The sequence below is a fragment of the Argiope bruennichi genome, chromosome 9 (assembly GCF_947563725.1).
Source record: "Argiope bruennichi chromosome 9, qqArgBrue1.1, whole genome shotgun sequence".
Lineage (NCBI taxonomy): Eukaryota > Metazoa > Arthropoda > Arachnida > Araneae > Araneidae > Argiope > Argiope bruennichi.
The window spans coordinates 52,177,228-52,194,364 of NC_079159.1; the positions used below are offsets into that span (position 1 = coordinate 52,177,228).

At 27.9% G+C, this 17,137-nt stretch overlaps 1 protein-coding gene across 1 annotated transcript; it reads left to right on the plus strand.

Moving 5' to 3' along the window:
* The first annotated feature begins 2 nt into the window (after window positions 1-2).
* LOC129984654 (ribonuclease P protein subunit p40-like) lies at window positions 3-8,183 on the plus strand. Its single transcript, XM_056094574.1, has 8 exons — window positions 3-184; window positions 2,059-2,206; window positions 2,292-2,360; window positions 3,933-4,043; window positions 4,259-4,384; window positions 4,955-5,147; window positions 5,861-6,007; window positions 7,935-8,183. Exons 1-8 carry the CDS (start codon window positions 80-82, stop codon window positions 8,095-8,097), a joined length of 1,062 nt encoding a protein of 353 aa, XP_055950549.1. The 5' UTR covers window positions 3-79; the 3' UTR covers window positions 8,098-8,183.
* Window positions 8,184-17,137: the final 8,954 nt, after the last annotated feature.

Sequence of the window (17,137 nt, forward strand, 5' to 3'; positions counted from 1 at the left end):
GTAAACAAATTTGAATTGAAAACGTGCTTATAATAAGATAGTATTTACTTCAAATAGGTTCCTATTTGTTTGATTAAATATGTTTGGTTTTAAAAATGTGAGAAAAGGTGTGAAAGTTAGAGAATTCACCTTTGATGCTTTAAAAGAAGATGAGAATGTGCTGAATAATTTTCCAATATATTGTGTAAGTGTTCAAAGAATGTCAACTTATCGATTAATAAAAAGGGGAACCTATGTCTGTTGGGAATATAATTCTTTCAATTTAGCTGTAATTGTTAAAGCAGGAGAAAACTTGTGTATAGTGTCCAATTAGAGGCAGTATTGTATAATGTTTAAGGACAAAAAAAAAAAAAAAAAAAAAAAAAGAGAAAGAAAGAATGAGCTTTAGAAGCAACATTTTGAACATTAACAGTTTCACGTTGTGATATGGACTATTTAGTTTTATGGAATATATTTGTAATTTTTAGTTCTGATATCAATAAATCATTTCTTATATATATAAAAAAATCTTCCACAATTTTTTCAATTGGATAGAATGGACCGGAAATTTGAAGAAGGATTGCCAGCTCAGGTGTAGTCTTCCTCATCTGACCGTGGCTCAGAATTACGAAGTCTATCTCAAAACAGCCCTAGTGCTGCTTTAAAAAAAAAAATCTTAATATAAGTAAACTCATATTGACAGAGATTAGACTACTTTCCACCAAAAGTCTTTTTTTTTTTTTTTTTTTTTTTAAGTAGGAACTAAAATGTCACAAAATGTATGCAATCTTGTATTAGGATTAAATATGAGCATACTCATAAAATCTATAATTATAGTTAGGTAGTAAATTCTATATGATGATGTAATTTTTCTTAAGTGATAATAAGAAACATTTTGTGACCTTAAACTAACTGTGACTAATATTTTTAATGATTTGTATCCTTCAAATCAAACTAGATCCTATCAATATGTTATAAAATGTAGTAAACTCGGTATTTTCTTCATGGTTATTTATAACTGCTGTAGAGGAATATAATTGAACATAATTAAAATTTCATCTGTTTCTTTTTTATTACAAATTTTTAGTATAGAGCTTATCTATAATAATAGTTATTGGAACTTATGTTGTGATATTTATTACTAAAGCAAGTATAGTATTGTTTAAAAATGAGTCATTGAAGTGCAACTGTTATTTTTTGTCACTATAAAATACTGAATGATTTTTTCAGAGTATAAAATAAGGCTCAAGGTGAGTTTCATTAGCAGCCAACAATGTTATGTCCAGTTACTAAAAACAAGTTTATCAAATTTTTGCATTTATATTAAAATTATTTAGATAGAGTTAAAGTGATGGAATAAAGTTGTTGTAATAACTGAAATTATATATTGTATTTTATTAAAATAAACTTCTGCTAATAATAATTCTAGAATATTTCTAAAACCAAAATTGATTGTTTATCTATGTAAATAAAAGTGCACAGTTATAAATAGTTTGTATAATATTGAAATTTAAACTACTGAACAGACTTTTTTCAAATTTTGCTCTCCAATATTATGAAGAATAAGGATGGTCTAAATAAAATTTCTCTGATAATGCATTGAATAGTTAATTTTTTTTTAGTTAAAAAGTTATAGAATCAAAATATTAAATATATTTTTACTTTCTTGCATATGGCATTTACCATAGGTAGCTAAAAAATTTTTGATTTGGTATATGATAATTTTTTTTATTATTATAGGCATTTCAAATTTTGATCACAAATACACAATCATAAGGATGGGCTTGATGAAAATTTCAATAGTAAATAAAATAGTAAAAGTTTTTAGTCATAAAGACATGAAAATATTTTTATCTTAAACAATGTTGTATATCAATTACTTATTTATAAGATGAACAATGCATTCCAAAGTATAAATATTAATAGGTTCTTATGTTAGAAACATTATTTGTTTTGCTAATTCAATTTTTTATAAGGTTTTTATATCTTTTTAAATCTAAGTATGAATGAAATTATTATCTTTACATGTGTACTGTATAGTTGAATTTTGTCATGTCTGAATTTTATTTTATTTCGCAGCTTCATATTTTTATTCCTGGACCTAGAGTTGTGGATGAAACTTGTACAGAAAAAATAATTTCCCCTAATAATGTATATTTCATCATTAAGCAAGTCACTGTGTCTTCACTTATTAAAGCACCATTCTTGGAGCAGTTTGTTAAATGTGGTATGTTTCTATTAAGAAATGTGATTTAATATATATTTTATATTGATAACTATTTGATACATAATGGTTTTTTTTTTAATTTTAGGTTCATTGCAAGCATTTTCTTATAAATCAAAAATTAGACAAGAAAATTTTATAGCATTGTTACCAACAGGTATTCAATACTTATTGTTCTTTCATATGCTTTTTATGTTTTCACATTTAATTATGTGCATGTATTATAAGTCTTTTAAACAACTTTTTGTTTCTGAAATCATTTTCTAATTTATATTTTCATTCAAATAAAGTTTATGTAAACATCTTGTCTCAGATTATTATAATATTTTTTAATTAATTTTTGTTTTTGATGGTACTTGCATATTTTATTTCCATTCTAAAGATTCAAGTTATTTAAGCAAACTCTAAATCTTTCCCCTCTGCCTTCCATGGAGGTTAATGCTTATAAACATACAATGCTTAAATAAAATATTTGTAAGTTGGAGTTGTGTGATAGATTTCAATTATGCATTTTTAATATGTATATTTATGCATACATATGCCAAAAATGCTGTAATAGTCAGTTATTTGTGCAGGTTTTCTCTTCTAAAGTCCCCTAAACAGCATTTCTATTTATATTTTTCAAATTTTATTCCAAAAAGTCTTTAATTATACGTAATTCTTTATGTGTGTATTCACTTCTGTCTCATAACTGAAAAATAAGTGCCTGGATAAAAATATAATTAAAAAATTAATATCTTTGAAAATCTAACACATTTGTAAGGGCAATTATTATACAACCTATTTCTTTTTGTTTTATAGTCTATCAGTTATTTAATTTTTAAGGAATACTTTTTGAATAAAATTTATTCATATTTAGAATAATTATGCTCAAAAAGTAATTTTAAAAGACTAAATAAGATAACTTTAGAATTTAAATTATAGAATTATAATTATATTATTAACTTTAGAATTAAATTATACTTTTTCTCAGATTTAAGTTATTTGCATACATTACAGTGTTTCTGCATTTCCTTCTAAAAAGCAAAAGAAAAAAAAGTTATTTAAGCTAAATTGCTGAAATAGACAAAAAAATTTATGCTATTGTGATTGAATTCACAGATTTTTTATTTTACCATCTAGTCCTACTTTTGTACTTCAGTTGAGCCTAAATCAAATTTAAAATAGCTCTAATTAAAGAAATAGAATTATGTAATTGAGGCTAACTTTATCAATTGTTAGGCTTGTTATTTCTTTTGAAATGTGTACAACTAACATCATAAGCTTAAAAAAAAAATATCCTCTGATTTTAACAATGTTTGTATTCCTTATTCATGTAATGTGTATTTAAAATTAGTTATTGTGGATTGTTAATTGTAGAGGATCATCATTATATTCCTCTCCTGTATCCTACCAACAATGACTACTGTTAGGTAGACTTTAATGCTACTCCTGTTATTAATATTGAATGGAAATTTATAGAAAGAGAATATTGGTTAAGATTTTGCCTTTGTTATCATCCCACAGTTTGAAAATTATAAGGTTCAAACTAAAGTAAACATGTAACTTCAAAAAAGAATTTTCATCTTATAAATTTAAAAGGAGTAATAGTGATATGTGAGAAGAAAAATTTATTATATTGGAAAAGATTTTAAAGTGTAAATTTTTGAAAAATCATCATTATTAATTTATGACATTGTTTGAAGTATTCTGATTTTTTTTTTGTTTTTTGTCTTTTTAAATTTTGCAGGAAAGCTTATTCTTTATTTGAAACAAAATTTTGCTCAGAATCTACTAATAAAAAGAGAGCCTTATCGTGAAGTAAAGAAGTCTAGTAAAAGACAAAGGCTTGACTTTCAGAGTAGGTTTTAAATTATTTACTTTTTTTTGTGAAAAATATAATATTTTTACTCGCATATTGTTTGATGAATAATTTCTTTGTATGATATTTATTAACTTCAATTAATTTATTTCTTCTTTCATTTTCTACGTGCATTTAAAAATTTCCCTATTTTTAAAATTGCATTAATTGTGAAATGAATAGTCTTAAATGTTTGATATTTGTTTATTTTCAAGCTTTTGTGATTGATACAAAGTTACCAAGTTTTGTTCCGGGGAAAAAACCATATAATTCAATATGGTGTGAACTGAACAAGTTGAATGATTTCAAATTTGATTTATTGCTCAAGTGGAATCCAGAAGGTATATTAGACTATTCTGTATTTATATTTTATATATATTTTAAAGTATATTTTTCGTAACTTTTTTAACTATATTCTCTTAATTTTAAAAAAGGGCATCTTATAAGTTGATTAAAAATTTATTGAAACATTTAACTTATTTAAAATAAGATGTTGAAGAATTAGAAGGTATATTAGAATAGTATAGTATAGAATAGAATATATATAGATGGTATATTAGAATAGAAGCCAGAAGGTATATTAAATTATTATTTATTCATATTTTGTATATACTTTTATGTATATTTTTCATAACATTTTTTAAAACAATATTCAGTTAATTTAAAGAAGTACAATTTATACTTCAATTAAAAATTTATTGAAAAATATATCTTATTTAAAATAAGGTAATGAAGAACTATATTTTTGTTTTAGATAAGAGTGGAAATTTTATTGGTCATGTAAAAATTTTTTGTATTATTACAAAGGCTTATATACATTCTTTGACTATTCTTTATATAAAACAAATAATTTTATTTAACTTTGTTTGAAGTTATAATAAAACTGTTAGCATCATTTTCTCTTAATTTAGGAAATATTTGCCCACAGTCTGTTAGAGTTTATTTTGAAAATGAAGGATACAAATGTATAACATGTGAATCACAGCATATTTGTAATGTTAAACCATCTGCATGTATGCCAGATATAGACATTAGTAAGTTTGATTCTTCTCATGTTGATGCCTTAATGGAATGGATTGGAATGCAAATTTGTGGCATCTCTTTGTAAGTAAATTATGTCTTATTATATCATGATTTTTATATGCATTTAACTTATATGAGAAACAACAACAACTAAGATATATATTTTTTACTTTAAATTTATTCTGCTGAAATTATAGTTCAGATGATAATTTAAATCTAATAGCAGTTACTGTGAAAAAAAGTGTTTAAAAAGATTTATTTATTTATTTAATGGTTGTAGAAATCTTAAAGGGTACAACTACTTATTGCATACTTGAAAATTTTGGAATTTTTTTTTTAAAATTATTTGTTATGAGAATTGTTGCTAGTGAATTTCAAAATTATTTGGTTTTAATTTTCCATCAATGTTCTGTAATTATTTTTTTTTCCGTAATGTTTGCTTAGATTTAAGTTCCAATTTCCATAAGTTACTGTTTGATAGAATTATTATTTAGGCTTCAAGCATTTAGAACTATTTATTTTGTTTTTGTTACATTGTAGAAAAATTTGGTTTGTATGATAGTGTTAAATTTATAAATCCATCTTTTCTCAATATCTGTTTACCCTTATTAAAAAAAGTTAAAAAATGAATATTGTGTTAGCAGTCATGTATAAATTTAACCTCTCCATTTGTATGTTGACTGGGCCTTGCAGAAATTGGTTATATGATTTAAAAAAATGAATTTATTAAATTTTTCTCCTATTTATTCATTCTTGGAAATAATGATGAAAGAAATTTCTTTGTATTTATATAGGGAACCAGAAAATTCTGACACGTTTTTATTTCACGACTCTCAGCAAAAAGAACATTTATACAGTGTTGGCAAGAAACCATTGAAAATTAATATGTATGAGGGGTTTTTTGATATTTTCCAAGTGCGTTATCTTCTGGAGGAAACAAAGTAAGTTTATTTTACAGAGGAATTAATTTAACCGAAAGTGGAATTGGATCACGAAATTAGAGAATATTTTTAGAATGAAGTTACTATGGGCTAAGTTATAATAAAATCTTGGAAATTAATTAAATTGAAATTAGAATGAAAATATCATCACAAACACAGAGATAATCAGATCAATTAATAATTTCCACTGTAGAGAAATTCAGGATGTTTATTAAATATAACCAGCAGAAATGGTCTCCCCAAAACTTTCTTGCATACTCCATAATAAAGGTGAATTTGTACTTTAGATCCGTAACTGATTGAAAACGAAATTTGGCACAGAACCATAAATATTTATTTCAATATCATATACGAATTTAATTTATTGCATTTTTGAGTTGTAGCGTTTACATGCGTGCGAATGGGCAGATAAACAGGTGGTCAATCCTTTGACAGATTTAGTTCAAAACTGAATAAGGATCTACGCTTAAGGTGCTAAATTTATGTGTCAAATTTTATCCGTTTTACGTTTTGTAGTAAGCTTATTAATTTGTACTTGGGCAACCAGACAGACAGATTTTCTCTGAATAGATTTTGCCCAGGATAGAAATTTACTAATTTGGTGTAAAAACTATATATCAAATTTCATCCACCTGTAGTCTGTGTATTTTCTGTAGGCGGTTTGTCACATTTTCTACTTTGTTATTGGTTGTTTGGTACCAGTAACGCGGTAGAAAATGTGACCTTGAACCGCCTACAGAAAATACACAGACTAGTTCAAAGTGCTATAGTGTTATCTTTGCTACAGACATACGGATAAACATACATTTTCCAAAAATGTGTTTTTTTTAACTCAGAGAGGTCTAAAATGTGGAGATTTGCCAAATTCAAATATTTTGACGATTACAATACTTTTTCAGTACTTCTTATGTATGAAAGTAAAAATGATAAAAGTTGTTTAAAAAAACGATATTATTTAATTAACAATATCATTATTTTGAAAGACTGTTTGAATTGCCATTGAAGATAAATGATTTTAAGTAAAATCATTTTCATGAACCATCAATTTTCTGTTTGTAGTGCGATTTTTCTTTTTTGCTAGAATTATGCATTGCTATTATTGAAGGATATTATTATTAAAGATGGGAACAAAGTTTTAAACAAATAAACAAACAAACAAAAAAAGTCTATCCTGAAATTTAAAAAATAGTTCCATTTCTGGACCCTTAGCCTGAGACCAATGCACCTAGCTTCAATCCATGCCTGATCAAAAAGCTGAAGTTATAAAAAGTGATTTATCTGAAATGAAGCGTAACGAAGGCAATTTTATGAATAATATAAAATTAATCAACAAAATTTGTGGCGAACTATATTTATGAAAAATTAATGTAGAGCCTGTTAAAGAGTGTTAACATTCGCCACATATAAAGCTGAGATGAAACTTATTCAGGTACTGTCTAAATTAAAATAAAAGTTTAAATTTTTCAATAAAGTATTAATTCTTAAAATTCAAATATTTAAACAGTGTTTTATGTATGTGTGTGTTCAATGTATGAAAAAAATTAAAATAATGTAATCTGAAAAAAAAAAAAAATGCATCACTGTTGAATAAATTGTAATAGCTTGTTGCTAATATTAAACCAATATGTTTCTATGAGTCATGGGACCAGGAAAGACCTCTATGGATCAAACGATCTCATTTTGAATAGTTTGTTAATTTTATTTCACAGAAATGGATTAGTGATTCTTAAAACAATATTTTGAATATGTTTTGTTGAAATATGTCAGTTACTTTCTTATACATTTCAATCAGAATTCTTAATTCTTTAAGACTGTGTAATGCTACATTGCATACCCATAATTTTAGTTAACATTCCATTTGATGATTTTTCTAATGTTTTCCTATATATATATGGAATTAAACAGGCTTTCTAAATGTTTTTTTCAGGAAACTATTTGAAGATCATTCAGACATACCTTTTATTGTTGTATCTATAACCGGTTACTTCGAATCTTTTACTTTTCGTAAGGAATTGAAGTTCAGTGAAGAAGATAAAATGACTACTCTGCTGATTACTCCAGATTTAAAATGCTGGGTCATTGATCTCTAACGAACACAAGAACTATTTATTTTTTACTATGTCTGATGTAAATAAAAAAGTTATTTTTATTAACAGAATTTATATTACACATAATTTTTGTTATCATGCGTTAGATCATTAATTCAGAACAGTTTGTAGGGTTAATTTCTCATATGAGTAGTTCAAAGAATAAAATAAAAAGGCTTATTCATAAAATTAAAGTGATTGACAAGGAAAGTGGAAAAGCATTGGTAAAAAAGCATGTTTCTTTTCCATATATTCACCATGTTTGTTGAAATATTTGTGACATCGGTAAATAAACTAGCATAGAAGAAATCAGGCTTCGGATCGCAGAACCAATTAACAATGACTTTCTGAACTTCGGAATTGATTCTGAAATGCTTTCCACTCTGGCGTCAAATGATACACCCCCGTTTGCTTCTTTTTGCGATGCAGTGCAAGGAAAAAAAAAAAAAATATTTCGCACCTAATATCACATTAAATGCTGTTGAGTAGACCCATTCGCATGGCTTTATTGTCGTTTGAGAGTTGCTGCCGTGCCCATCGAGGATGCACTTTCTAGTAGGCCAGTTTTTTGTACATGAAAATTCAGAATACCAATGGAGATCTTGAATTTGTGGTCAATTTCCCTCACATAAATATGGTGATCGGTTAAGAGTCAAACCTTTGACTCGGCACATGCTGTCATCTGTGGTGGATAGGCTTGACTATCCTCGTCTCTGCTCATTTCGAACATTTTTTTCTCTTAAGTTCAAATTTTTTTCACCAAAAAAGCACTTTTTGACTGATAGTACAATCTCTCCTTAACTTCCACCAACTGGCAATGAATTTCGACTGGAGATGTTTTCTATAAATGCTAATATCTTATTACATTTCAATCGCCGATCATGTATCATTTAACACTGACACTTTTAAGGAGTTAGGAGTGCCAGGCACAATTAGCTCCATTCACTAGTCGTGTCTGAAAGCTGTGATCGTCTCTTCTATTTAAACATGGAATTTAATTCGGACGTGAAATTTGTGCATCTCTAAGAACTCTTGTTAGTTTTATTTTTGAATCTTCTTCTGTACATGGAATAAAATTAAATAGTTACTGAATTTGAATTATATATTTAATTATTCAAAGATGAGATAAATATTTATATTTGCAGCTGTTATGTAAAATTGTAATGATTTGAAACTAGTGCGTTTTAAAAGTAGGAAAATAATGTCTATTCAACAACTCTCGAAATAAACAATTTCAAGTGTGGAGCATATCTTCGTAGTTCAAGGGTCTATCAAAAAGTATTCATTTTCTTGTTTTCCTTAGTAGAAGGCATTACTCCAATTTGAAATCGGTATTAATAAAGTTTTGGAATGCAGGCAATAATGTAGCACGCATATCAAAATAATAACAGGAAAAAAACACTATTTTACAGTAGATTGTAGTTCTTTTTTTTTAGATTGCTTAAATTCACTCTGGACTATTCATTAATAAAATATATCCATAAAATACATCCATGGCACGCACACGCATGTACATACGCATATTTTTGTCCTTTTTTTAAGAGTACATATTTACTTTTCATTTCCATTATTGTAATACAATTCTCTTTCATTGTTACTATATTTTATTTTTGGTTTCCATCATTGTTAACCAAGGTATGAAGATTCGATTTTTTTTTTTATATTATGTAGATTTCGTTTTAAATTTTTGAATTTCTTTTTTTATAATTTTAGGATAGTTATAGATAAGATTTAACTTCAAAAGTGTTTTATGGTTTACAGATTTCTTAACGCTACTAATGTTTTCTCTAATATAATTGGATGTATAAGTATATATTATCGTTCTTTAAGATTAAAGTTTCGTTTTCTTATTGCATCTTTTTAATCAATTTTTTTTTGAATTAGTAAGCAAATATTTCTCCTAGATATTTAAAATTCATGAAACATATTGGCATTACACACAAACTCCGATTTGGAATGATTATTGTACTATCTTTATATAGTTTAATGAGCACGTTTCGATTCAATAAGCAAATTATTGGGTTAATTGAAGTTAAATAATTTTCCCTTTTAGATTAAAATTTAGATTTTAGGTGAAAGAACATATAGGGAGTTGGCGCATAATAGAAAGAATGGAATAAGTATAAGTTTTCTTACCTCTTGGCTTATAAATAAAAGAAAAGATGCAATAACAGCACATCTAATTAGCCAGATGATCATCACCCCAGATTACTGAATATATTTTGACTTTACAATAACCCTGATTGTCCCTCTTTTATCCAAGAAAGTAATATTGAACATATTCCCGTGCACTGTTTGAAAAATTCAAATAAAAAACATATTTTTGGAGCAAGCTCACTTTCAGTCACCAAGAAATTTCGTCTCTTAAAATTCTGATCCAAAAATATGGAAAAATATTCCATATTTTCATATCCAAAAATAGGGAACATTTTTACTGAAACGTTTAACATCTGCGATTAAAATAATAACTACACGAAGAATAAATTATGTGTACTCTCTTGCTAATATAATTCTACACGATTACCTCTCAAAGTATGTAAAACAGAATGCTTAATGAATGTCTAACTGACTTCCTTTTCCGCTAGTGGTTGGGCTTATCAAAGCTTCGAATGAGAGATAAAAATATCACCATTATGGATAAATTTACCGATCTAAGTGATTCTGACGTCACTTAATCAAAGGATTCGCAAGACATGATATTGGATTTCAGTTTCAATATGAATTGCAATAAGGGCTGAATATATTCCATATAGCTGTGGATTTTCGACTACGCAGCTGCCTAGGGCCATTAAACCAAAAAGAGATGTAACATGTCTATTGAAAAGATATTATTGTCTTAGTAAATTTTATAATAAATTTAATAAATGCATAAATAATTTTTTGTTTATTATAAAATATTAGAATATTAACACCTTGCCAAATGTAAATGATTAGATCTTGATCTTTCTATTCCATTCATTTAGTTACTGCTACATTTATAAATACCAAGCGCCTAATTAACCCTTTCAAAATGTCAAAATCTGCCGATTCCCTAATTATGGCAATATAATATTTGGGTTTCAGCACCCCCTGAATTATTGCAAAAGTTTATTTATCCTTTTTTTTTTCCTTCGTACTATTTCCTGCCATTTTCTTACTAAGATTTCTAAGAAATTATACAATTAAAGATAGAGACCTTTTGGTAACTGTGTACAAAGATAAATAATTCGCTTTATAACTTCTTTCCTCTCTTATGAAACAAGCCTGCAATACTGAGATATTAAGCAGACCAAACAAATGCTTCATATATGTCTTAAAGAAAGAGAAGAAAAGAGAATTTTTGATTTCTACAGAATCGTAAATTTATTTCTTAAACATAGCATAAAAGTTTGAAAGAGATTTGAACTTCTAACTCAAAACATTACAGCGTGATAATGTTTTAAATTGACTCGTTTAACTTGATTTTTAAAATTTACTGTAAAACTTCGCATAACGAGAAAAACAAAATGTAGATAAAGTGACTCACTTAATGAGAGATGTTTCGCAGAACAAGTGTCGAGGAGACATCATATACTGGATTGGCTTGTATCTGTCTATATTGAGCGCTTGTTTGAAGATAACCCTTATATCTATATTGAAAGTGTTTCGGCAAGATAGCATTCTGAAAGACGACTTTGAAAGGTTTCAGCAAGTGCCTATGGAATCTGAATAGACGAGATTTTGTCTCTGGCCAACATTTGATCTATGGGGTTAGAAATGCATATGGTGGAAGAACATAGCCAGAACTATTGAAGAACTTATGGAGCTGTGTTCTGTATAATCTTCCTCTAAAACAAGGGAATTGCTAAAAGATGAGAAAATATTGAAACGTATGTTGAGAAGCGTCACTCTAATAAGATAGTAGCTACGGGGGCTACAAACATTATTTATCGATAATACTGTGCCTTGTATTTGCAAAATTTTGAAGCCAAAGCTAAAGAAAACGTCTTTAGGTAATTTTCTTTCTTAAAAAAAAAGCATGCAATATAAATAAATTACATTATTATGAATTTATTTGAGTATTTTTTTTCGGAATGGAACGCATTGCCCTATTTTACATGGATTTCACTTAACGAGTGTTTAGCATTGCGAGCAAGGTTGAGGAACAAATACTTTTAATTTCTATACTTAAATATACTTTTAAATGCTATAACAGCGATGCGAGCACATAATTTTTTCCCCATAACGTTGTACGTCGCGCGTGTAAACCTAGCAATTGAAACAATGAAAAGTATTGTTGCATATTATATTTAAAATACATTGAAGAATTTATTAAAATTTAGAAAAAAGACATTGTATGAAAATAAAATGAATATTACTCAAAATAAAACTAATATTTTGAATTCTCATTTGGCATAAATGCATTTTTCCTACGATAAAATGCTTCGAAATGACCGAGGAAAAATATCAGAATTTTGATTCATTTTTAATGAAAAATCTAATTTGTATTAAAAAAAAAATTCCTCTCGCCAAGCTGAAATGCAAAGGTAGATTCCTTTTCATCTAAGTTGCTATTTTCAAATTCCTTTCACTCCTTAGACAAAAGGGAGTGATCTTTCCGAAACATTTTTGCTTACCCTTCAATAAATCCCCCCCCACTCCCCTCTTAAAATTGTAGACCTTGGATAAGGGTACGAACGGTGTTCATTCACGAGATGCAAAGTAGTGAAAAATTACAGATCCTTGGCAAGAATCTTGGCCGCGGTGGCCTGATGGTAAGGTCTCGGCTTGTGAGCCATAGAGTTTCAGGTTCGAGATCCGATTCCACCGAAGAACCGTCGTGTAAGGGGGTCTGTTGCACGTTAAATCCGTCATACCAAACGTCCTCCCTCTGGTGTGGTGTGGTGTGGTGTGGAGAGGGGGTGCCAGCTCAGGTGTCGTCCTCGTCATCTGACCGCGGTTCAAAATGACGAGGTCCGTCCCAAAAATAGCCCTAGTGTTGCTTTCCAACGGGGCGTTAATATAACTAAACTAAACTAAACTTGGCATGAATCTACCATTTTTATTAAATTTATTTTGAGAGTACGCGTTTTGGATGCCTTTTAGCACACCGATTCATACCACGTGACGGATTTTGTTCAAAATTTGATGAGAATCTCTATTTCAGATGCGAAACCTATGAACCAAATTTTATTTACATAGCTCTTTCGGTTTTGTAATTATTGAGTCCTTTTTTACTCAAACTGCCGGGCATACAAACTTGCTTTGAATAAAAAATTTTTTTTAACATTTTATAGAAATCTACAAATTTGGTGAAATATATAAAATATCTACCTCAAAGCGTTTTCGAATTATCTTCGGTACAGAAAAACAAACTGACTTACAGACAGCCATAATGCCAAAAAAAAAATGTTTAAGAAACAGAAATATAAAAACTTGAAATCTGCTATCGTAAATTTCTAGCTATCATTTGGGAACATTGTTTTTTTAAAGTCACGTGGTATCAATCTGACAGAAAAACACAATGTTCTGACATGACTCATATTTTGCAATCACCAACATTTAGAAAGACGATGGTTTTTGACCGTCTCAAAATCAATCGAATCATAAATTTTTTTTCTCAAAACCAGAATTGTTTTTCGTGAAAAACCCGTTTAAACTGATTTTAAACAATAACGTGACTATCATATTATACATATTCGATATTCAGAAAACTACGTTTTTTTTTCGCAAGCTGGAGAAATTTAAAATAAAAAATATTATATTACATACACACACGCACGCACGCACGCACGCATTTCTTTGGATGATAACTTCTTACCATCCTGCTCTTTATTGGCCAGACAGGAGAATCAGGTACATGGTCGACATTCGCGCCAAGTTGCAACTTTTTGTTGGCCATAAGTTTCCAAATGTGACAACTTTCTTTATTATTTTATAATAATCCTAAAAGCGAAAAATTAATGCCTCAAAAGCGACAAATCGCCAACTTTCTGCCCGTGCATTTTGTGGCTTCAAAAACCTCAAAAACATCATGTTCTCACATGATAATATTACATATTGAAGCAACCTTAGGTAATGCTTATATTACCATCGAATATTTAAGTATTTATTGAAATATAAATATTATTATAGCAAACATTTCATGATTATTTTAAGATAAGTAAGTAAAGATCATAATAATGAAAAGGAAACAATGAGAATGAATTAAATTAGTACAAATTATATTAAATTTTTAATACTAAAAATTCTCCAAAACGTTTTATATAAAAATACATTTGAGTATCATGAGTACATGATAATATTACATATTGAAGCAACCTTAGGTAATGCTTATATTACCATCGAATATTTAAGTATTTATTGAAATATAAATATTATTATAGCAAACATTTCATGATTATTTTAAGATAAGTAAGTAAAGATCATAATAATGAAAAGGAAACAATGAGAATGAATTAAATTAGTACAAATTATATTAAATTTTTAATACTAAAAATTCTCCAAAACGTTTTATATAAAAATACATTTGAGTATCATGAGACTGCTTAATATGAATACAATACAATTTTAAAGGTGTAATACTATAGCATATTCCGTAAATAAAGCAACAGAAGCTAATTATCTTTTGAAGTTTATTAGCTGCCTTTGGTGACCAGTAGTTTGCTCATCTTATTAATAGTATTAATTTAATGACGTGAACCAATTTTGACTGATTACATTTTATCACTGCTAAAGAAAATTTCATATTAAGTTATAACTGCAAAATAAGTTTGGAACATTTTGTTAGATTAATCGTGTTTGTAACATGGAGAAAAATTATCAGGTAATAATGGGAAAATATTATGGTTATTGAGGATTGGTTCAGAATTTTATTTCGGAATATATTCCGAATATGGATGGAGATAGAAGGTTATCTTATTTAGGGGATCACTGATTACATATTCAGAAGTTATAAGCTTTCAGATGGAACAAAAAAAACAAGGGAAATCGGTGCAGTCAGTGGTAGGGATTGAGGAGTTAATTCTTTGATTTTTTTTTCCAATTATATTAAATACATTAACGCCGTTTTGAGGATCCAAATCCCCCCCCCCTCCACATACGCACACTTCATTTCTTTTTTTTGAAAATATTGATACTACTTTTCTCAACACACATAAATCCCCTTTGAACTCTTTCTTGTTGAATTTAACGTTTCAAATTTTAAATGTAAATAGACTTTTCAAATTTTCAGGTTTTTCTAGAAGTAGAGCCAATTATACTTTCCATTTACTGTGATGCATATTAGGTATCTTTCTTGGCCATTTTTTTAGCGCTGATGATAAATACTGAACATCTACTCTATGATATTCATAATGCTTTCATATTTGTAAACACAATTTGAATAATAGTCTGAAATATTTATACTCCAATTCAAGTCACAATATCTTCTTTCAGCCTGCTTTCCTTTATTATGTGACCAGTTTCTCCTCTTCTTCCTTTTAAGTTTCCTTTCCAGCATTCGCCTCAAGTGTGCTTTCTCGTGCTTCTGCAAATTTTTGCGGTTTTTGTTTCTCCATTCCTTTTAACTTTTACTTGCAATCTGGCTTGTACTTCTTGGATAGTTCCTCAATGCTTTAGATCTGCTTTCCAGCATCCTTCCGATTTATTTTATTTTATTTTTCCGTTTTGAATGCTTCAATCTTGCATTCTTTTAGCAGCTAAAAGCCCCCCCCCCCCTCGAGGCTGAGTTCAGTAGTTTAGTTTCTCTTATTGTGGACATGCAGGAGGTAGAATAAAAAATCTGCCACGAATAATTTATAGATCAGTAATCAGTCATTAGCAATTTATAGATCTTCTTAAAACATTACCTTAATAATCTGTAGAACGAACATAGACGTGTGAAAAATCCACGTTGATGAAAAACTATCAGAAGCCAAAACGTAAATGAATGTGAACACTAATAAATTAAAATGCGGAATCATAATATATCGTCTTGTGCTGCAATAATCATTTTGAAAATAAGAAATTTTGGAAAATATTCTAAAAATATAAAATTGGATTCTGATAAAAGCTCACATTAAAAACTTAAGTTCATTCTCACCATAAATTAAACCTACAAAACTGAGATTTTCAGCACATGTCTAAATGAAATGAAAAAAACAATATTTTCTAGAAAAAAAGTGCAAGAAAAGTCTTCTGTGACCTTATAACATATATATATTAGTAATTTATTTGTTCTATATTATTTAAGACAAACCTGGTTGGATGGTAAAAGTGGATGTATAAGATATCCACTCTAATCAGGGCCAACAACTAATTTCTAAAACATTGTACTAGGCATATGCATCTAATATGAAAAATTATCTAAATGAAATGAAGAATTATATTTTAAGTAGATTGTGTCAATAAATGTTCTGATGAATTTAAAAAAATGTATGCAAACTTATGGTCCTGTGAGTCATATTTCATAATATTCTAGAGACACTAAAATTCTAACTAAAAAAATGCTCCACTCTTCTGAGATTAAAATTGTGTGAGTTATGAAAACTTGTATTTCGATATTTTTTTTAAAATATGCGATATTAGTTCACTCTATTTGATGTCTCGAAAAAGATACGCCAATCAGCTCCCTGAGTGTCTTCAAGGCTGATTAGCCTAAAATAATGAAATTGTTATTTGTCTTTAAATAATGATATACAAAACTTCATAACTTGGTTGGATTTGGTTGCAAAATATTGAAAGTGTTTTTTTTTATTTTAACGTTGGAGTATCAAGAATATTTTATCGATTATGATTCAAAAGACGAACGGATGATATAAAATATAGATTTCATAAATTTTTCAGAAGTACATTTATTGACTGAAACAAAATAAAACATTATTATTTATGTTACCTAAATTTTTTTGAAAGTAAAACTAAAAATTGAATTTTATAATGAATCAGAGAAATTTATTGCATAAATTATAAAAAAAAAAAAAAAAAAAACCCACATAAGATATCAAAACTTAAAGATGCTGTTTTCAGTACTCATACTTTTTTTTAAAATAACATGTTTAGTTTCACAAAAAGTTCTTATATTAGTTGAACTTTAATCATTTCCATT

Excerpts from the sequence above, each read along its gene's own strand:
- LOC129984654 (XM_056094574.1), top strand. The coding sequence starts at position 80 with ATGTTTGGTTTTAAAAATGTGAGAAAAGGTGTGAAAGTTAGAGAATTC. Across the intron at positions 2,207-2,291 it reads GGAGCAGTTTGTTAAATGTG|GTTCATTGCAAGCATTTTCT; the intron begins GTATGTTTCTAT and ends TTTTAATTTTAG. Across the intron at positions 6,008-7,934 it reads TATCTTCTGGAGGAAACAAA|GAAACTATTTGAAGATCATT; the intron begins GTAAGTTTATTT and ends TGTTTTTTTCAG.